Here is a 22,866-nt window from a genome sequence, read left to right on the forward strand (position 1 = left end):
ATGCGTGAGAGAAAAATATATGCTAGAGAAGTTTGGCTGCCAGCAGGATTCGAACCCAGGGGTTCCGTGCTCTTAGTACGACTCTCTAACCACCATGATACCCAGTTTAGGAAGAACTAATGGAAACCACAAGACATTACTGACTTTAATGATATAAACGGTTGCAATTTGGAAAATAAAGTAACAATAGCTTAGTCAGGAGATTGGTAATTTTATTTTCCCTTTTTGCTTATTTAGTTATATCTTAAAAGGTTTTAATCGAACAAAATCCATATCATGACGTTTTATTGTGAAGGCTACTATATAAGGCTTCCTAATTTTCACTGTACCGGGGTGTATAACCATGGAGGTAAGAGCATATCCTACTACAAAAATGGAGGTCTTTGGTTCGACTCCTGCCGGCAGTCAACGTACATCTCTCTCACACGTTCTGCCCTCGGCATGCATTTTGCTCACAAATGAGTACATGCTGCTCCAATTTTGTATGCAATGGGGTTAGTATTTTTTCATCATTATTTGTTTCGGGGTTATTTTAAAACATATTTGCTGAATTTTGAGAAACACTTTTTTACAGTGATGTTATTTAATTTCTAGGAATATGCAATATAAAAGAGTGAAGTAAGCGAACTGAAAGTGAAATGTGGAGGCTAGGAATATAGTATGAAAAACGGTATGGTAATCATTACAGAGACAGATCTGAGAGTTGGCGAGCTATCACGAGCTACAGCGTAACCATTAATGCAATTGAAATAAATGAACGTTAAGTTATTTTATGCCAAATTTTTATTCCATTAATCTATTTAAATAAATTTAAAATAATGTATTGATTTATTTTGTACTATGTAACTTATTTTAGCGAAAACAATTAGCAGTAACTTTTACAGCTACCATCCGTACGCTAGTCTTTAAATATTAACAATACGTAATACTTAATAAAAATTTCCAATTAGTTTTGAAGTAATTAAACTGTAAATTTGCGTTTCCTAGCAAACGGGCATTCGTAACAAGTTTAATACTTCCAAAAATTTTCGTTTTAGGTTTAACAAAAGTAAAATTAGTTTCCTTATTTTAATCTACACTAAAAACTCCATTTAAGATTCCTTTTTGTCATTGTAAAAATTTAAAAGAAAAAAAAACATGATATGTGATTGTATTGTTTTCAAAAATTTTAAGTACACCTGTGCACATCATGTTTGAAAACTGCCAAGACTGTAGTACAAGTAACGATTTTTTTCCAATATTCTCAGAAAACTACGGAATTTAATATATTGCCATTAAAACGAAACATACATATAACAGTATTTCAGATTTTTGTACTATTATTTCGACTGGATCATGAAATGCCAAACACCTTTGAACTACTTAAAATGTAGTAAAATGGGCTTATTATATTATTTTCGTTCCATGTTTTTCTGAAAAATGGCGGTGTAAAATTGGCATGAAGAGAGATCACGTTTATGCCAAGTAAAGAAAATATAAACCACGGGGTTCTAAAGAATAAATGCCGTGCTAGGGCGGTGTCCAAAAGAAATTCAGAAATCGAAGGTCACTTTTTGTCACAATGTCATTTTTTTTAGCATTTTTAAGGGACTCCGCCCTTTTCCCCTCCTCTGGATCAATGAAATGTAACACTTTTGATAAAGGTTAAAGTCTTAAAAGAATTTTCACAGCAATATGGATCAGCTTAGATAAACAAATATTTTATTGCATAAGTGAAAATAGCAAATTACAGTTAATGGATTTAGAGACTGAAACTAAACAATGCACGAAGGTGTTATTGAATATTTTATTCGCTAAAGATACCTTGTTTTGTCTCAGATTTCAAACCGCTCTGAACAAAATATTGATTGCCTGGTTTCTGAGAATTATTGATTATTCAATTTCGGAGATGGAAAAAAAATCAATTTGTTGATAAGAAAATAATAAACCTTCTTTAATATTGACTTTTTTTCTTCATATAATACTATTTTTTAAAGTATTTTTAACGGAAAAAGTGAAAAGAAAATTATTATCAAAGTAAATATTGCTCCCTTATTTACTGAAGTATGCAAGTGAAATATTAATAAAGCTACTTTTGCCAAAACTAAGTCGCTCTCTAGCAATTTTCGTAAGATACAGATTGTTACATAAATTGTTACGTGGATATGAAACAATAAGCACATAGCAAGGTTTGATTATAATCTCGGTTTACTGAGGTTCGCGTGCAGATAAAGATTTTAAAAAGTAAATGCAATCATAATTTGTATAAAGCAGAATCTATTTCTCGGATAGAGGAGGGAAGGTAGCATATCCCAACTTCTCACCATATGGAAGTTTAACACAAGAAAGACTGAAAGATATACCTTTATTGCCCAAAAGTAGTCAAAATGTGAAAGAACAACTGATGAGTAAAGAAATTAGTTTAAAATCAATTTTTAATATCTTTTATATTATTTACAGTTATATAACAAGTTATTAGTAAATATTAACAGTAAAAAAAATTAAATGTTGTATGAAAAGTCACAAAATTCTAAGAAATTGTGTCATTATACACATCATTGTTTTCATTGTAATACACATCATTGTTATACACATCAGTCAAAATAACTTCCTTGGGCAATCTAGAGTTAAACAATTGAAACCAAAGACCTTCTATCCGTCTTCTAATATCTGAGAAATCAATTATTATGACAGCGGAGATTCGATGATCCGGGCAAGTGTCTTGCTGAACAAGCCGCAAACTCTCTAAATCTTTAAGAGACTTGCGTGAAGTACAGGAATAATGACTTTAAACTGTATATTGGTTTTTCAGGAGTTTATTGGGCCCTGACAAGTACAGAACTTATTGAGTCGATGATTTTTTGTATAGGGAAAATATTCGCAGGGTGGATTGGCCTGCTGATTCACCAGGCCTCAACCCAACAGATCATTTCTGAGACTCTTGAGAGGGCAGTTGGAACTCGCAATTTCGCTCCAAAAACCATTTAGTATTGGAAATTAACGTTGCAAGGGAGAACAATTGCTGCTAGTCGCCACTGTTATCAGAACATTATCAGTCTTCTATGATTCTGCCTAACAGTTTTAGTACACTGTTCAAAATTCCTTTTCAAACTACCGAAAAAAGTACCGGCAATATAGGTGTTGGTACTTTTTACAGTAAAATCCATTTTTATCGCAAAATTTTACGGAACAAAAAATGCGACGTATCGTTATTTTTGCATTAATATTACTTACTGCAAAATCATTGAATTATTGTTATATTATTATAATATTATTTTAATTTTTACGGTATAAGTTTTCACTATAAAAAAGGATTTCACGGTACAACAAATTTTATGGAGGAGGCAGGCAGGATGTCAGTACTTTTTACTGTAATTTGATCTGGAATTTTTACACTGTCTAACTATGACTAACTGATGACATGAGCCCTAAAATGGCATAAGGAAACTCACAAAAAAAATTTTATCAAATTTTATCGATATTACCAATTTTTAGGTAAAGCGTAAATTTTTACTAAGATTTATGATTCCTTTTGTTTGTTTTGCATTTACTATTTTACTACATGCATTCAATTTCGAAACAATATCTCTGGGAATCAAATTTAACGTTGTAAAAGTTTCAATATTTAACATACCTTTATTGAAATTCGAGATATTTTAATTCTTTGGTTTTATCATGTAACATGCGTATGTGCCTGCATCGCATACTAATAATTGTTATTTTCAATTTTGTGGTATGTTCATCTTGGTTGCAGCCACAGTTAGGTTGTTAGTGCAGATAAGTAACCTATTAAAATCATAAACAAATAGTCCCAAGGAACTGAAGTGGTAAGATATTAGCTGATTAACAACTTCCTTCACTCAAAAATAGGAAATAACAATCGACATGTTTCAAGGGTTCAAAAACAAGTGCCCATATTCACAACATGCCAGACGTGAATGAGAAAAAACAAAAGTGATTTGAAATATAAAACGTAAAATTACAACGAAAAATGGAAAAATAAAGAGGAGAAGCAAAACCCGAAAAACCACAGTAGCCGAGAGAGAGAGAAAAATTATTAAAAACAGAACAAGAAAAACCACAGTGGCAGAGAGAGGCAAATCAGGGTAAAACGCATTTCTACGAGCTACGGGGAGGTGGCAAGGAACTATATGCATTAACAAAGGAATGATCATTAATATGTATAAAACAAGATTTCACGGCATCAAGACGAACTGATGTGACTGCATAACTTTTCGCTTTATATTTCAAATCACTTTTTCTTTCTCCTTCATGACTAGCAAAGTTTTGAAAATGACCGCTTGCTTTTGAGCTCTTGAAACATGTCAAATGTCATTTCCTATTTATATATTTTTGAAGCAGATGAAGTTTTTATAATCTAGTAATACCAATGAAGATCATGGAATATACCTATTTTTGCTATTTGAATGTCGTATCCTGCCTTTTTTCCCCTCAGTGGATTATTATTTTTTTTTTCGAGAAGATTTTTCAAGGAAGAAATTTATGAGATCTATGGACCAATTGTTTGCAATTTTAGCAACGAAGTTGAGGTCTTATTTTGTCCAATTTAGTAATTGTATAAAGTACGTGCTAAACTTGTATTTCGTCTTATAAAAATGTCTCATGACACTCCCTCTTATAATAACTAACAAAAGTAACTAACTTTTGTTAGTTATTATAAGTTTGTTAGTTACTTTTTTATTTACTAAGTTAGGTAACTAACAAAAGTAAATAAAAAAATACATAAGTTTTTTGTTAGGAATTAAATTCAAATACGATTTGAATGATATTAGGAAACAGCAATAATAATAAGTTTAAGCTCTAATTTTATTTTATTTTATTTTGTTACGTTACAATCTTTTGTTTTACCAATGTCAATATGTTAGATAAATGACATAATTATTCAGTCCATAAAAAAAGGTTTAACAAATTGTCTTCTTAGAAAAAAAAAGATGAAATACGTCACCCATCTTGCATAAACAGTTTTTATACATCAAAATAATGAAGGACAACAAAAAAGTATATTGATTCTGCATTCTTTTCAAAAGGTTTGGGCCGATATTTTTTCTTAAGATCGAAAAACATCTAATTTGTTCAAAAAAAATAAACAAAAGAAAAACAAGCAAAAATGAATTTGTTATATTTGTTTAAATTTCAAAAATTGCATATTGATCACACCTTAGAAAAGATTTCATGGATTGAAGGCGAAGATAAAAACATCATGTGATATCGGTTTATTGATTTCAAAACTAATTTTGTACAATAAATGTGAAAGTTTCACAATCAATCACTTTGAAGGAAGGAAATAGAGCGTATACTTATGAAAAAGTATTTTTGAAATATTTCAATACCGTTCTTTTTTTTTATGACATTCAATGAAAAAACTTGGAGCATCGAATAGTCTCTTCTATTAATCTGCTGATTGTGGACATGATTTTATTGAAATAAATGCCTTATGAAATATTTTCCTCTACACAAACTGCAAATGCCGTGAACTCTGATAATTAAATTTTTTGATACAATTTTTATCAACAAGATATCTTTCAATTCATCACCCAATTATCACTGAATAATTGGGTGCATAGTAAAATAAGCTTTTGCTGGTCTGACCCTGAAGGCTTTTTAACCAAGCCAGCCCTAATGCAAGATCAATAGGAATTTTTTGTACCAAGCCGAATTTTAAGGGATCTAATGAAGGTCCTATTTGATCTTAGGTCAAAATTCTAAAATAATGTAAGACTGGCGTTTATGCACGAAGATGACATTTTTATACTTTCTATCATCATCATTTTCCTGGCGCTACAGCCCATTTCAAAGTTCTGACTAGCCTTGCCATTCATTTTGCGTAAAGAGTTTGGATTTCTTTTTTTCTATTGATAGCCTTGTTTTCGTCTCCTCAATTTTTTCATTCCTTCTACTTCTTTCTCCAGAGGAGATACACACGATAAAAATAACACAACTCAAGAGAACAAGGATTTAAAAATTAAAACTAGTCATTTTCTCCTTCGATATCTTGCTTCCTTAACCGACACCTTATCGGCTAGCGATAGTTGCTCCACGGAGAACAAAGCACGTGGTGGCCATCTATTGCAAATTGGCCTCTACATATAGAGCAATATGGATCAGAAGCCAGCTTGACTCTGTTTAAGTAAACGTCAAGACAATTATGTACTATAAAGAGCAGCAACTGAGCCACCCTCGTGTCGCGGCTAGTCAATATTGCTATTTGACTCGAGATCCTTCCACTTTTTTGTTAGAATTTATTTCCATTAGTTGCTAGCGGAAATTAGTGAAGACTTTTCTTTTGAGAACTCTTTTAAAGGTTGAAAAAGAGGTTGGGTTATTATTGACCTGTAGTATGGAGGTGCCCTTTTTTGGTCAAATCATCAGCCATTTCATTACCTTTAATTCCGCAGTGAAAAGGGATTCATTGTAAGAGCGACTGATTTTCCCAGTTGTTGTAATTTAGTAATAGAGATTTGGCATTTTAATGTATCACCAGAAGAGTAATTTTACCATCTTAGGCTGTTCATTCAGTACCCGCGGGGAGATAAAAGACGAAAAGATTTCAAAACTCCTTAGTACAGGCATTAGGCTGATCAGGAAAATAGGATCCATCGGTAAAAATTCTTAACCAGTGAAGTTCAGGGTATAGGGTTGATCGGCGTATCCTTGCGATATGTTGTAGGACTTAAAAAAGTGCTCCTTGGGACCAATTTAAATTTTAGACGTTGTAAAAACGTACATCAACCGCATTTGACTTTTTTTCTTAAATTTTATATTGAATAATATTCTGCAACTTTATTTACTGGTTTTTATGACAATGTAACTTGATAACTTCATAAATTTTCATTCAATTCGGTTTAAAATTTAACAATTCATGTTATGAGCGCAATTTTTATTACACTTTGATGTGTTTTTGCCTTTATTGTTTTTATAGAATGATTAGCGTTTTTTCTGAAGAAATTTTCACTCAACAATTTGTTAAAAATAATAAAAAATAATGAATAAAAAACCTATGGGCAAAACAATGAACTACCATATTAATAAACATCCTATTCAATTTTTAGGCAGTTCGTATAAAAATTTGAAGAAGTTATGGGGCAATTAAGCAAAGAAATCTGAGTATATTTAAAAGAAATAAGTATACTCTGAAATTCATTTTTAATCATTTTTCATGAATTTGGCGCCGCTTCTAAGGCAGTGTCAAGAGCGATATGCCCCTTTTGCCTTCCGCTAGCTACGCCATTGTATAGTTAACCGATTACCCAATCACCTGATAGTGTTTTGCTTGCAATACGAAACGCAATTGGATAATTCGTGTTTCAGAATAATAATAATTTTAAAAAATGAAGTTCTTTTTTTAAAAAAAAAAACCTATTGTTAGGTATTATAATTTCTAATTATATTTCATTCATACGTCTTAAAAAATCAAAAGAGTTTTTTTCTTACATAAAAAAATCTAATTGATGTCTAGCAACAAGTGAAAAATACTTGGCATTCCAATTCAGTAAATTACAGTGACATTTCGCGCTTTAATACAACTCTTAAGCACGCATGCTCACTTGTTTCAAGAAATGCGATTATGCAGTACAAATATTAACAAATGACTCGCTTTTTGAAAACAAATTAAAGATCGTTATCCCGATTCACTGAGTAACTTTTGAGCACATGTGGGCATTTTTTCTGGCTAAGATCCAACTAAAAATCCATTCTCTCTTATTAATGCCAAAGTGCATTGAATAAGAGCGATTGCATATTTTACACGTATTTTTTTAACCAGGGATGAAGTGTGCTTTGAATAATTTAGCAGCATATGAAACATTAATTTAATGTTTAACCCGGTCGTTTGGAATTTTGTGCAACGCTTCCGGTATCAGAAAAAATAAAGCAAAATATACTAGTGTTACGATGCTAAGGCATCGTTATCAATTTATATCAACTAGTTAATGTCATAATAATTAGGATTAAAGATTAACTACATGCGTTGAAAGATACGGATGAATAGTTTCATGATAAAAGTTCTGACGACTACTATCGCATGTAGAGTGACTGGTGGAATGGTGGTTGGAATTCAGCAATACTGGATAAGAGGGAAGAGAAAAATGTAGCGAATCAAAAACTAAGGGTGAGTTTCGCGACACGGTGCTTCTGGAGCACGCTCCAAATTACTTCAACTTTTAAAAAGTTGAGAGTCACTTGTCAGCTGACTTTCCGAACTATTCGAGTTTATTTCATTTAGCTCTTTAGAGATCTTTATTTTACAAGCTTGTGCTAATTTAGCCTCGAAAATAACGAGAGATAGGATAATGAAAGAGACTAGAAGTTGTCAGATACAAGTCTTAATATTTATATAGAAATTTTTATAAGTATAAAAAATTTTTAATTCAAGAAAGATAAAAACCATTTCATATTTGAACTGCTATAATGATGTAAGTCTCGTTTATGAGTAAAATTAGTTCTAATTAATTTTTTTCTTATTTTATCACACATTATGTTTCTAAGGTGAAATTGACATTTTTTTTACAAGAACAGATGATTGTTTTTTAAGTTAAACGTTTGCTTCGTTATGAACAGAATCGTTCAACAAATCGAGCAGAGAAGGGTGGTAAATCATCTAAAATTAATTTATCTGTTCGTTTTTCATTTTTTTAAAACTATTGTATGTTATTATACAGAATGTAATGTAATTTCTGTTCTGAATTCACAATTTTTAAAATTATGTTCAAAATGAAATATGCAATTTAAAAATAGTATGTTAATATTTCAATGAGGAAAAAACGACAACAACGCAACCAAAATCTTACTAATCTACATTGGGGAGTGTGGTAATAAAAGCATCAAAAACCCATTTGCTTGTTAGTTAAGTACGTATTTTTGTCAGATTACGTAACTTAAATTATGATCTGCATTAATTAGTTACCATTTTAAGTCCCCCTTTCGAACCATTGAAATTGACTCCTAAGTCCATAAAGATCCTATCATCAGATTAAAAATTATTCAGGAAAATTTGTTTTTCTTTTTTTTCTTGCGTACTATACAGCCATAGTTTAAATGAAAATTAAAAATTTTAATTTTCTAAACAATTTTAACTTTTTACTTGAGCATTACGTATGTTGGGTTTTTTTGAAACGTTTTGGTTTTTATTTTGTTCATGACTTGCGTTTCATTTTGTTAATTGTTCCTTGTTTTATTTTTTATCGAATGTTTTTAATGCAAAAGTAATATTTTTATTAGTATAATGTTTGTGTAGCATTGTACTTTAAGACACTAGTAAATCATATGGATTCCGTTTGCTATAAATAACAGAAATAATACACTATAAGTGGAACACGAAAATCAAAACACAATTACTTGCTTGTAAAGCTCTCAGACTCTCACATGAGAAGATATTTCAAGTACTTGCGTGACTAATGAAAATAAGTTATTTTCTACAAAATGACATTGGGCATAAAATAATTAATTATTTTCAGAAGTCTGATTGCATTTTAAGAAAATTGAAGTTCTAAGAGGGTTTTTAAAGAAAATATCGAAATAATGCGAAGAAAATTACTTAAGCAACGTGCACAAATTACTCGATTAAGATATTAATCTATATAAGGAATACCAACTGATTTAAAATCCATTTGAGAAAGTATACAGTTAAAAAAATCACACACGTAATGCTTTTTTGTAAATGGTAAGCTAACCTAAGTTTGCATTTTATTAGTATAAGCTAGACAACATATTCCTCAGTCTCATTACACCAATGTAATTTTATTATAATTGCAGTCAGCAATATTTAAACTTAATTTCTAAAAATTATTTTAAAAATACATGTAATTAAAATTAGCATAATTATTTCTTGAATTTATTTTATGACAGAATTTATTTTATGATATGGCTGTGTATAGTAAATTAATTAAATGAAAAAAAATTAGTGCAAGCAAGCTTCAACTAAAAAACCATAAATGAATTTTTAAAAATTTCTAAAATAAGAACTTGCCTGATGGTTGACTTTTTTGAATTTGGCAAAATCAACTTCGGGCAATGATTCCTGGAAAAAAAGAATTATTATCAATGAATTATGATAATAAGTAGAACTATAAAAATTAGAAAATGTAACACTTTAAAAAGTCTTTAGAAAATAATATTTATTATCATTTTATGCTTTTCGAGAAATTCGTAAAACTAAATAAATGCATGACTACTGACATCGATGCTCTGAAACACTAATGTTTTCTGCAATTTTCTTGAAATATTAAATTTTTAAATAAAATGTCAAAAGTTGCAGAATTTTTTATCGTAATTTAATTTTTCTTTATGATTTAAACATTATATAATAAATTTTTTAATTTGTTTTTTAAATTTCAAAAGAGTTGTTGAAATATTTTTTTTTCATATGCGAGAAACTTTTGCGCAGTTTTTGCATTTTTTCAGCAATGAAAATAAGTGGAAATATTTAAAATTTCAGAATGATCGAATTAAACTTGCAAATATAAATTAAATGCAAAAAATAAAATTTTTATTAAAAACAATTATGAGTGTTTTAAAATTGTTATCACTGAATAAATAGTTCATTCGGTTACTGTAAATTTTTAAATTGTACAGAATACTACAAATTACTACAGTATTTGTAAAACCATTATAAATACTAGTAAAATAAAAATGAAAATTATTAGCAAACTCTCAAATAAAAAATTGTTGTAGTGCTAAAATTGTGTTTTTCCATAACAATACATTTATTTATTTATACTATACAAAACAATTTATGTACAAAAACATTGTTGTTTATTTGTTATACTATACATTGTTGTTTATTACAAAGAATGAATCGATGAATAATGTTCTAAAATTCATTGTTATTGTAATAGAAATTCATTTTCTAATTATTTTTCATATCATTTTGGTATTACTTGAATATGAAGCAATACCTAACTTAACTGTGCCTAAAAAGTAAAATGTGGAACCTGAAAAATTATTTTAATGGAATACATTACAGAGCACATAGATAAAATTTTCTTTCTTAGAATTGAAATATTTAGGGACTGAAAACTAGAAAAAACCTTGCCTAAATTAAAACTGATCTGATATAAAGATCTATTAAACTCAATTACAAATGAGCTATAATTAATAAAAATATAAATAATAAAATACCCCTAATCAACTTTCCTACGCTCTTGGAAATTTCTAAAAAAAAAAAATAGTTAAAAAATAGTTTTTAATTTTAATTTTACCTCATTCAAACAAAACAGTCAAATAACCATAAAAAAGATAGTATTCGAACTATTAATTGCGAGAAAAATAGTTTATTGACTATTTTCACCTAATACGGTAAAACAACCAGATTTTAATACGTGGCAAATAGGCCCACAGCTAATGAGAATTAACGCACGTTCTTAGAAAACTTAGATGCTAAGCCATGTCATCAGAGCCTGACTAAGGCAGGGACATGCGTGGCAGTTGTCCCGGGCTCCCACATTAGAGGGGGCCCCTAAATCGAGTAGAAAATTTCTTTTATGCTACATTCTTTAATGAACTTTTTTTTAAAAAAGAATATCACTACAATGTAAAATCCGTCAGTTTTATGTTAGCTTCTTCATTAATCTATCGTATGGACACAATCTATACTTCGTATATCTATGGCTTTCTAAGACAGAATTCAGCTAAATTTTCGCAATTACAATTGACAAATTTGCCCAATCAGAAGCCTGTATATTTACATATAGCAAAATGCGATATGTTTGCAAAAATACAGGCTTCTGATTGACTTAATTGAGCCATCGTAATTGCGTAAATTTAGCCCTAATGTTAGCAAGGATATCAATTTTTCGCAGCTAGATGAAGTTTTTGCCCCGGGCTCCAATTACTCTCAGTCGGACCCTGCATGTCATATGGATTACAAATTCATATCCTTATTTTCCCTCACCTAATGTATAATACAACAGCGGATGCGTAATAATAAAATTGTAATATGCGCGTGGTGAATACCTTATGAAGCTACGTTGTTCCTTACAGCTGGGTTTCTAAATTTCTTAAACGCATGAAAAGTTTCCAGTATCCTACACTCCTCAATGGATAACTTCGAATTATAGGAAAATCAAAGACTTATTCACGCATTGATGGCAGCATCACATAGTTCCTTAATAAATGAATAAAAAAGTATTTTTTATCTTTCACGATTGATTGCACCACTAGATAAACCAATGAAACCCCATTCCACAATTAACTTAGCAAAATATAACTCCACAACAAATTAACTCCAAGGTACATTTCCTCCGAAAATACATACATGTATGGCAAAAGAAAGATCAAAATATACGATGATAAAATTTTATTTAAATATAATTTCTCAAAGAGAGGCAAAAGGGCATGAATGTTAGCTTCAAATGTTTAATCAAAGTGTTTTAAATGTACTTGACTCAGATATATTAAACTATGGTGACTATTTTTATCCATCATATATGAGGGAAGTAAGATTTCTTATAATATACACCGAGCATATAAACCGAGGGTTGTAATGAACACAGAAGCGCGTGTATGTGTGAGTAGCAATAAATAAATAAATATGAATAAATAGATCTATCCAGGATTGCGGAGAAATTCGAAACCGCTACTTCTAAGCTTCCATTTTAGAAAGTTGGCACAGTCCTTATGCGCAACAGTTAAACTACTGATTTAGTTTAGCCCTGTCCAGGCATTTGTACATTCGCAAATGCGTATTTTTTATAGTTTCAAAGGTTGGTATATGTTAACTTATAGTTCATAAAAAAAGACATGAAACAGAGTTAACAAGTGTTTACTAAATAAAATAGAAGTTATCGAACTGAACGATTTTGCATCATCTCAAACTAGTACACTAAAACTGTTAAAATTACCGACTTTCGATTAAAAAGATTAAATTTTGTAACATTTGCTACCAAACATCATGGTAATAAAATCCATATTTTTCTGTTATTTTTTCCAAAAGGTTTTTCCGAAGTGTTTCGTTAAAAATCACCGTGATTTTTGGTATTCCCATAGATCCAGAAACACAGTAAATTTGTCCATATTCTTGTAGTTTTAATCATATTTTTTCTCAGTGTAGAAAGAGTTTTATCCAATAAATTATTAAAGGAATATTTTTGCCAACGTTTCTAATTCCTCTAATCTATAATAAAAACACCTTTATCTCAGTGCAGAAAGAGTTCATCATGTAAATTATAAAAGGAATATTTTTGCCAAAATTTCTGATTCCTTCAACCTATGATAAAAACACCTTTATGTTATAGGCGTGCCTAGAGGACACACCTAAAAGCAAACAAAGACCAATTTAGAATATTAAGTAGATCTTGCATTTTAATGAAGTAAAAGCTTGGACTCATTTGTTCAATTAGCTCTAAAAGTAGGCAACAAAAAAAAAGATTAAATATCGAATAACCTAGATGCATATAGACAATAAATTAAACGATGTCACGATGTCCATCTTGTTTTTATATTTACAATAAACATTCATCAACATTGCAAACATTTGCAATAAAAGCATTTTCTTATGAAAATCTGTATAATAATAATATTTAGCACTAACGATTTAATTTATTAAAGGACTTATGGAAGGAAAGGAACTACAATAAAGAAATTTGTAAGAAAAAAAATCATTTCTTTCTATTAAGTTCTGTATTCTTAAATATCGCTTAATTATATGTCTGTATATATATACATATATANGTATATATATTGAGTGTATGATTGAAACACAAACAGTGCGAGGTTAAAAGGAAGTTTTCTACTGACACGCTAAAAAAATTAACAAAAAAAATGAAAAAATGCTTGAGAAAATTCTTTATTCATGAGAAGACTTCGCATTTTTAAGATTTGATTTTTCAGTAACCATTTTATCGATTTCGCTCAAATTTTGTATTCTGCCATGTAAAATTACGTTCCTTAAACTAATTTAAAAAATTGTCATCTTGCAATTCAAAAGTTTTTCGACTATTATTACATAAAATATAATAAATATTTACTAAAAGTTCATTTTTGCATGGAATTTCCTACGGATAAACGAATCTTAACTGTGTGGAATTTTTTTTTATAATTCGCTGAAAATGTTCTTGAGATGTGACGAAATACTCAAAAAATAAAACTAACATTAAAGGGTTCAAACTTTGGGCCACTCTCCTAACTAAACTATTGAGAACATGTTTCTCAAATTGTGGTTATCTCCTATATTTGTGGGAGGTATAAATCCGAATCCGTCAAAAAAAAAAAGGTATGTTCATTCTAAAAAAGTAAGTTTTATGCGTCTGATTGCGTAGCTAAAACATTAGCGACGCACTTAATAATTAGCATATTTAAGTTCTTCCCCTCAAACTGATAAAATTGAGCCCTTGAACGTGAAGATGCGACCATTAGATCAAAAGTCATTCAGAGTAATCAGATTGTTGTTGTTTTCATAGCACGTTACTCTATACGTCTCAGGTGAGAAGCCAACATTGCAGCTGGCAAAAGTTCTTTAGAACAATATCTTTAAGCATCTCTGCAAATACATCCATTACATCTTTTCTTTCGAGAAAATTATTTGTAAGACAATCATTTTGCCATGAAGAAACAATTTCTGAAACATCTTTCCCCATTCTTGAGTAAATTCTTTAAATGTGGCAGTGGGAAATCACTTTTTAACTTCTGCTTGTGAATCGATCGTATATTCTATGACAAATATTGTTCATGAAGTTGCATTCGACCTCCCAGGAAAGTTTTGCCATTTTGTTCAGACTCACTCTGTATGTATCTTATAATTATTACACCAAAAAATTTGCTTTCAAATAACCTAATTCATTTAATTATGTACTTAATTTAGAATATATATGCATTAGATTATTAATTTCGTATTCTGAAAATAATCGTGTAATATAGTAATTCTGAATGATCTTCGTTATAATATTCTATTATTTTGTAATTAATTTTTTGTAGCTCTTAATCTTCTTCGATTCACTTTGTCATGTTTTCAATATGTTTAAAAAATGTCAGTGATAACTGATTACTCATTATAACCATATTTTAAAGACTTACTTAATAAAAAAATGTAAATTTCTGAAAAAAGCAGTTTGGTTAAAAGAAGAATAATTGAGAAATGACTTATGCATTAGTGTACAAAAGTCATATTTTAACTCTAATGGGTCATAATTACGGAGCAATCTATATATACAGCGAACGAACTCTTCTAGAATACTTTATACTACAATCATATAAAAAGTCTAATCGAATCACACACACAATAAAAAACACACAATAACAATTTAACACACAATAAAAAACACAAACTTGAAGAAAGTTATACTGAAGCTTGACTACATTGTCAAAATATGAGTTGCTCATACTTTATGGAATTTTTACTTTTCATTACCATAATATTGCGTCAAACAATATAACTTAGATAACTTAATCTAAATGCACTTATTATTTTCCCAAAAAAAAACTTCAAGTTATTAGGCTTTAACAAACATGTATTGTAAGCTTTTAACTAAAAAAAGCTTTGTTATATCATTGAAGCACAACGACTAACCAAAATTCAAATTAAGTGCGTATGATCGAATAAATTCCGAATATCACAATGATTTGAGCCCAAGAAAATGACTAGACTACAAAATGACTAGACTTTGTGCACTTCCACCATAAGCGATTTTAAATAAGTTTTAAAAAATTTAAAGAAATTTTAAAATGCACTGAGGTGATATAGTATTGAGAAATTAATTTCGACAAAAATTTTTTTGATTTCTCTCAAAAATCACAAGATTGAAAAAAAAAACTATTGTAAATATTAACGAATTACAGATCAAACAATTCGATCTCTCTAAGACGAGTATTTTACTTTTGAGAGTGTTTGTAATATTATCAAGCGAAAGACTTTTTTTTTCTCTTTGCCTTGATTATTTCTAGTTTTTTAATGAAAAAAAAATAAAAAAACTGTTCAAGAAAGTAGCTAAGTTTTAGCTAAAAAATTCTGAAAATGACAGAATATTTTCAACTGAGTAATACTTTACAAACTTCTACATTACTTCATAATGAAATACGTTTTCGAACGTGTAGCAATATAAATACTAACTTATAGTAAAATACTTTTTTTTCTTACTACTTCTCCTGTAGAATTAGAAATACTACGGTAGTAACATACATATCAGCATAATATAAATACCAATAATAATAATATATTACCAATATTGTATTTTTAAGAAGTAATATTTTTTTCCAATGCCCACTTTTTAGAATGACCCACCTGGGCATCTGAAGGGCAGATTTGTTGAACACTCTTTTCAGGGGCACCATATTAGGTGGGCCAACGTTGCTCCCACAATGTAGACAGATAGTACAGAGAAGTACTATCTGTCCTTAATAATTTGTGAGAAGTAATATAATTTGTGTTAAATTTTAAATGAAGTTTGATAACCGAGAATCATTACTTTTAAATTTTATTCCAATAAAAACTGGAACGAAATCTGTGGATAACCAAATCTGTGTTAATACAATAAAACAATTTAGGATTTTTTTTCATGATGTGAATCAGAGGCTCTTTGTGTCACATTATATGATAATGATTTAAATACATCTCCAATTTTCAATTTAAATATATATATACATATTTATTTTCAAAATATGATTATGGAATTTTGTTATTCGCTTACTTTGGCATCAAATTGAAATTCGCTATCATCACTAGGCCTTTTTTGCAAAGTTTTCAAACTGCCAGAACGCAACAGTCTTTTCTGTCCTACTGTTCTGCTTCTGGCTGAGCTGATATCAGCATCACGAAAAGGGGTGATACCACCACCTCTATCAGTATCCCTGAGATTTGCAGTTTGCTGCCTTAAATTGTTTTGATTTGACACTATATCCAATGTGTTGGCAACAATTTCTTCAATTTCATCGTCAATGGAACTGTTTGCTTTGCTGTTTCGTGACACTGGTGTTACAGTCCTTGTAACACCAACATGGTTTTCTTTAAAATGAGAACAGCAAGAATCCGTTGGTTTCTGGAGATTTTCTTCTTGCACAGAACTTGGGCTTGTTTTCCGACTTAGTACAGAGGATGATGTCTTTGGTCTTTCGAGGTTCATTGATATGGGGGTAGTTGGACGGCTTGAAGTTGATCCACCGATTCCCATGGCGCATATTATTGTTCCATTTCTGAAAATCAAATAAGAAAAAAATATCTATAAACACTTAAAGGTAAAACACTATCAAAATTAATAATTAAAAGAACAACATAAAAAGAGTAATAGCATATATTTATTTTTGAAATTATAAAAAATAACATTTTTGTTTTCCTGCTCAGAATATAGAATACCATGTATAGAAAGTAATATTAAAATTCTTTCATTTTCGACTTAATTTGCCTGACTGCGNAAACACTTAAAGGTAAAACACTATCAAAATTAATAATTAAAAGAACAACATAAAAAGAGTAATAGCATATATTTATTTTTGAAATTATGAAAAATAACATTTTTGTTTTCCTGCTCAGAATATAGAATACCATGTACAGAAAGTATTATTAAAATTCTTTCAGTTTCGATTTAATTTGCCTGACTGCGAAAATAAAATTAACTTCTTTTTTAGAAATGTCTTACTTTTTAATATACAAATGAACTGCGGATACGAAACTGCGTGTACGAAACCATGGAACATAGATATTTCTAATGAAAATATGGATAGCATCAGAAATACAATAGCAGTAGCGCCATTTTTCAAGATAATAGAAAGTTGCAAGAGGTAAGTCATCACAAATCGCATAGGACTAATTAACCGATTCACGTGAGAGCATTTAAAATGAATGTAAAGTTGTATTAAAGATGCGTGCTTCCAATATAGACCAACGTGCAGAAATATGGTTTTTGGTGACAGAAGATGGTTCTATATGTGCATTTTCTTGCCTAATGATGACTGTTTAAGTCTAGCACTGTCTAGCACATATGAATGTTTACATATGTTTTAGAACTTTATTGTGCTTATCGAGCATCAATATCGGATCATCCAAAAAAAAAAACAGAGGCAAGAAAATGCCGGGCTTTGCCCAGAATGGAGTGGTCACCTTCTACAACAAAACATTACTACTGCAGCGCTTTCGTTTGTTCTGGGCTCATCCTTCTTGCCACAACTTTACATTCTCTTAAAATGCTTTCATTGGAATTGGGTAATCAGCTAACCGCTAATCGGGTGCATTCTTCTTAGCTTACTAAATAACCCTGAAAAGTAGCGCTGCTCTAACTTCACTTTATTTTTGACTACCACGTGTGTCCTATCTAAGATCTTGTACTATTAAAAATTCAATTTTTCAACCTAATAACCTCATTACAAAAATCAATTGTGCAAAACTGATTCAAAATATTTCCGAAACAAATATTAGTCGAATTTGGAAACCCAATGTATTAAAAATTGAAAGTACTTGTACTCAGTTTTGAGCAAAGTGCATTGTCAAAAACGTGATGTGGAGGAAGAAATGTGTGAGAGAGATATTAGTTGACTGCTGACAGTTAATGAACATCTCTGCATGCATTTCGAATCTCTGCATACACGAATGCGCATTTTTCTCAAAAATGAGTACATGCTGTTTCAATTTTTAATACATAGGGTTTCTGAATTCGACTATTATTTGTTTCTGAGCTATTTTTATACATTTCTTTTTATAGTGCATCGTTTTTGAGTGCATATTTTTAATACTGATCAAATATTGTAATTAACTTTTATTTTATTTTATGCTCAACCTTGCCATTCAATAGATTAGAGAAAGCATTTTATCAAAACGAAATTCCATGACTACTCTCTCAAACTCATGAAAATTTCTCAAAAATTAGAGCAAAATAAAAAATTTAAAAACTTGCAGCTAGGCATATTCGGAACATGATTTTTAATATTTTTTTTAGTGTATTTAAAATTACTCCAGTTTTTATCATTCTAAATGTATTCATAAAGCAGTGATAACAAGACACTTTTTATAATAACTGAAAATCGATAAAATAAAAACAATACCGATCATTAGTAAGAAAAAAAAATCATGTTAAATATAAGTGATATTATTTTCTGATTTTTAATCTACTCGTAAAATATTTTTTATGTTTTAACTTTAATTTTATTTTAATTTTTCGTTTTGTATGTGCTGATTAGTTTAACTTCAATAGTGGTAGAAATTTTGATTGGCGATTAAGTGGAGAAAAAAATACTGCATGTTGTGGTCAAGGAACAATTGAAATTAACATTATCGTCAAGCATGAAAATGAAGAAGAGATTTGAGTGTTCTACTTGTCAAAAAGTAATTGAAATCACGATTGGGAAATTTCACACAAACAGACACGAAAGCAAGTTAAAATAGTGAATGCCGTATGCAGCTCTCACGTAAAGCAAAATTTCAATTACGATTTATGAGATAATTAATGCAGATAAACTATTGTCATCGACGTGTTGTATTGTAGCCCTTGCACGGGAACAACAACAACTAACAAAGAGTTTTTCACTTTTTATCTTTCGTTTCAAACATTTCATTAGGGATTCACCCAAAGACCTTGAAAAAAATCGATATCGATGTTTTCACCTTAAAAACATAAAATATAGGTAAAAGCGTCATTATATATGAAGCCAAGAACTAGTCGAACAATAGAGGATACTGGAAATGTTATGCTTATTTGCATGATGATATGCATTTGGAAATATCAGCCAATTACTATAAACTGCTCTAAAATATTATGTATTTGAAATGATTTAAAGTTTTGTTTATGATATAAATGATTGATAAGTTAAAATGAATGAAAATCAATGAAGAGCTATGAATATGAAATGAGTTGCTAAATGTCGTGATGCTCTTTCGAAGGTGCATTTTGAACAGCGGTTTTAAATAAATGAACTTTGATCTAAAATATTAAAGATATGAGATTATGGAAAAAGAAATTAAGAGGAAAAAATATTGATAAAAAGATAATGCGATATGATAGAATAATATTCCGGTTTAAATTACTTTTTCATTTTCATATCCATTGCTTAGAGACGAAAATTAAAATTGAATTTTAGTCTTAAAACACAAGATAAACAACGTAAAATACACGATAAGCAATGCACACGATAAACAATGTAACAAATTATAAAAAAATGAAGAAAATAAAGCAGTGCTAAAAATATAATGCAATATAATAGAATAATATTCTGGTTTTAATTTATTTATTTTTTTGAAGAATATCCATTGCTTGGCGATGTAAATTAAAACTTTAAATACACTGTTAGAATTTTTGGAATAAATTTACCATAACATTTTTCACATTTGTTGTAACTTTCGTGTAATTTTAAGTTGAACGATATGAAAATCAATAAAAATTAAATGAAAATCAATGAAGGTATGAATATGAAATGAGTTGTTAAATATCGTTAAGCAGTTTCGATGGGGCATTTAGAATAGCGTGTTAAATAAATAAACTTTGATCATAAAATATTTAGGATATGCTAAAATAATGTTAAAATTATCAAAACAAACTGAAAATATGAAACAGTGCTTAAAAGATAATGCAATAAGATAGAATAATATTCTGATTTTATTTGCTTTGTCGTTGAGAATAGCCATTGTTTAGCGATGTAAACTATAACTAAGTACACTGTTAGTCAATTTGGAATTATGTTGAAAATTAGGCTAATGAAAAAAATTGTTGCAACTTTATAGTGATATGTTGAATGAAATGAAAAACAAAGCTATGAAAATGAAATAAATTGTCAAATGTTGTGATAAACTTTTGTTGATGTATTTAGAATATCATCTATAAATAAACTTTGATCTTAAAATATCAAAGATATGCGCATAACAATATTATTTATAATGTTACAAATTTTAGGAAATAAAATAATAAAGTTACAAATTATAAAAACACAGGTTAAAAATTAAAAACAAATCGTTGAAAACTAAATTGAAACAGATAGAGAAGAAGAAATTTTTTTAATGAATTTATATTTTTGCAAAAAATAATTCTGAACATCCTTGATTATTTTTGAAAACTTTGATGGATAATTTTTTGGAGGAAACAGGGAGGACTTGAAAAAATGAGCATAAGAAGCGCTTTCAAGTTTCAATGGCCAATCAAACAGGTTTTGATATTTTGTGTAGGCTCTTTTTTATCAACAGTGGTGTGTCCGTTTTTGATTTTTATTTCTTTAACCCTTAGCTGTAACAACTTATGTGTAGCCTTTTTTGTTTTCATTTTCAACAAATATTTTAAAAACGTAAGTTAAGGGGGATCAATAAGAAACAACTTGCAAAAAAAAGAGAGAAAAAAAAACAAGGTGAACAAAATGGTTTCTATACTACCAAATTTTAGTGTAATGACACAAACTTTTGTCTTTTTTTTTTTCCTTTAAATTTTTTTTTATTTTTTTTTTATTTTAGCTTGGTTTCTATAAAAAAAACGTTTGATTTCTATTCCTTAAAAATAATATCAGTTTGCAAATAAAGCACTTTAAACAGCTTATTTATTGGTATTTTTATTCCTGCAAAATACGTTATCAGTTACTAACATAAATCTCTAACAGCCACCTTAAACATGTGATCGGCTTTATTTCTATATAGAATTTTTTTTTTTTAAATTGAAAGCATAATTTTTATTGCTTTGAAGGAGCAAATATTTCCATTTTGATAATAGTACGTATATCATCTCTGCTTTATACTTTATACTTTTTAATTAAACATGAAAATACGAAAAAGAAGTAATTTATAGTTTCCATGTCATTGTTCCTTCTACCCTCGGTTAATAAATAAAATAGTTCTATCAGCAATATAAATAAACTGTTTTGGTGTATGTACTAAAAAATTTCATTTCACAATTTTATGCCACTGATAGAATTAAATATCGAAAAGGTATTTATCTTATTGATCTGTTGACTTATTGTAAAAAAATTTTACACCTTGGAAGTCACAAATTAATGTTAAACCGAGGGAAATAAGGCCATTGAAACTTATGAAATTACTACTGATGAAAGCGAGACTGAAAATATAAAAATTTGTTTGGTTGCCGGATGAAACAGAAAAAAGTTGAAGGACCAAGAGTAATTCTCCCCATATTTCTTTCTAGTGAAACGACATATTTTTATAGCGTTGTTGTTTTTTTTCCTCTTTTTTTTTAATATTAAATTGTGATCCCAAATCATACATTTTTCTTTATTGTTTAAATAAATTTTAAAAATAAATATTTAAGATGGTCATTGCGTAATACCCTTTATTTTTTTCTACAAGAATTCGAAGAATCTCTGGTCAAGGATGTCCATGATCGATAATAGATTTCTTAAATTGCTACATTCCCTGCTTTTTTTTCCAATATTGCTTTTCTGTTTAAGCTTTTTTAAAAAGTAATGTATTAAAAGGAACTCTTAAAATGTATTTCGATAGGTAAAAAAATCATTTATTTCAGTAATAATAATAATGGAAAAATTTTTCCCCAAAATCACGTAACATACTTGAATAGGATAGTTTTAGCATGCAATCTGTGGAATGTAACAAAAGGTCATTCAAATAACATTTTTCAATCAATAAAGAAAAAGTCAAAGCAGTATATTTATAAGAACCGCGTGGGTTTATGTTCTCACTTTTCAATGTTTAACAAATTTACTGATGCTGCATTATTATGAAATACAATAAATATTAACTTTCTGATTTTAAAAACCATAATAAAATTTTTAAATTCTTATAAATTTTTAACTTTGTTTCTTGAGATCAATACATAAGCTTTACGAGTGATTTTTTAGTTCCTATGGAGATAAATGCCAATAGTTTATTGCCTTCATTGGAATTATTTTTATTTTATTTATTTATTTCTGAAAAGTACTTAATTAGACAAATAATTTTTGTAGTTGATTCTTATAGCTTGTTTTTTAGAAATACTCAATACCGAATTAATATTTAACCATTTC

At 29.2% G+C, this 22,866-nt stretch overlaps 1 protein-coding gene across 1 annotated transcript in view; it reads right to left on the reverse strand.

The window, feature by feature from the left end:
- LOC107439510 (uncharacterized) overlaps positions 1-22,866 on the reverse strand; it is a 47,902-nt gene that overhangs the window by 19,336 nt on the left and 5,700 nt on the right. The window contains exons 2-3 of the mRNA XM_071177433.1: positions 16,617-17,118; positions 9,965-10,015 (exon numbers count right to left, since the gene is read on the reverse strand). Coding sequence (XP_071033534.1) covers positions 9,965-10,015; positions 16,617-17,096 — 531 coding nt within the window. The 5' untranslated portion in view covers positions 17,097-17,118. The remainder of the gene's footprint in view (positions 1-9,964; positions 10,016-16,616; positions 17,119-22,866) is intronic.

The sequence above is a fragment of the Parasteatoda tepidariorum genome, chromosome 2 (genome assembly GCF_043381705.1).
Source record: "Parasteatoda tepidariorum isolate YZ-2023 chromosome 2, CAS_Ptep_4.0, whole genome shotgun sequence".
Taxonomy (NCBI): Eukaryota; Metazoa; Arthropoda; class Arachnida; order Araneae; family Theridiidae; genus Parasteatoda; species Parasteatoda tepidariorum.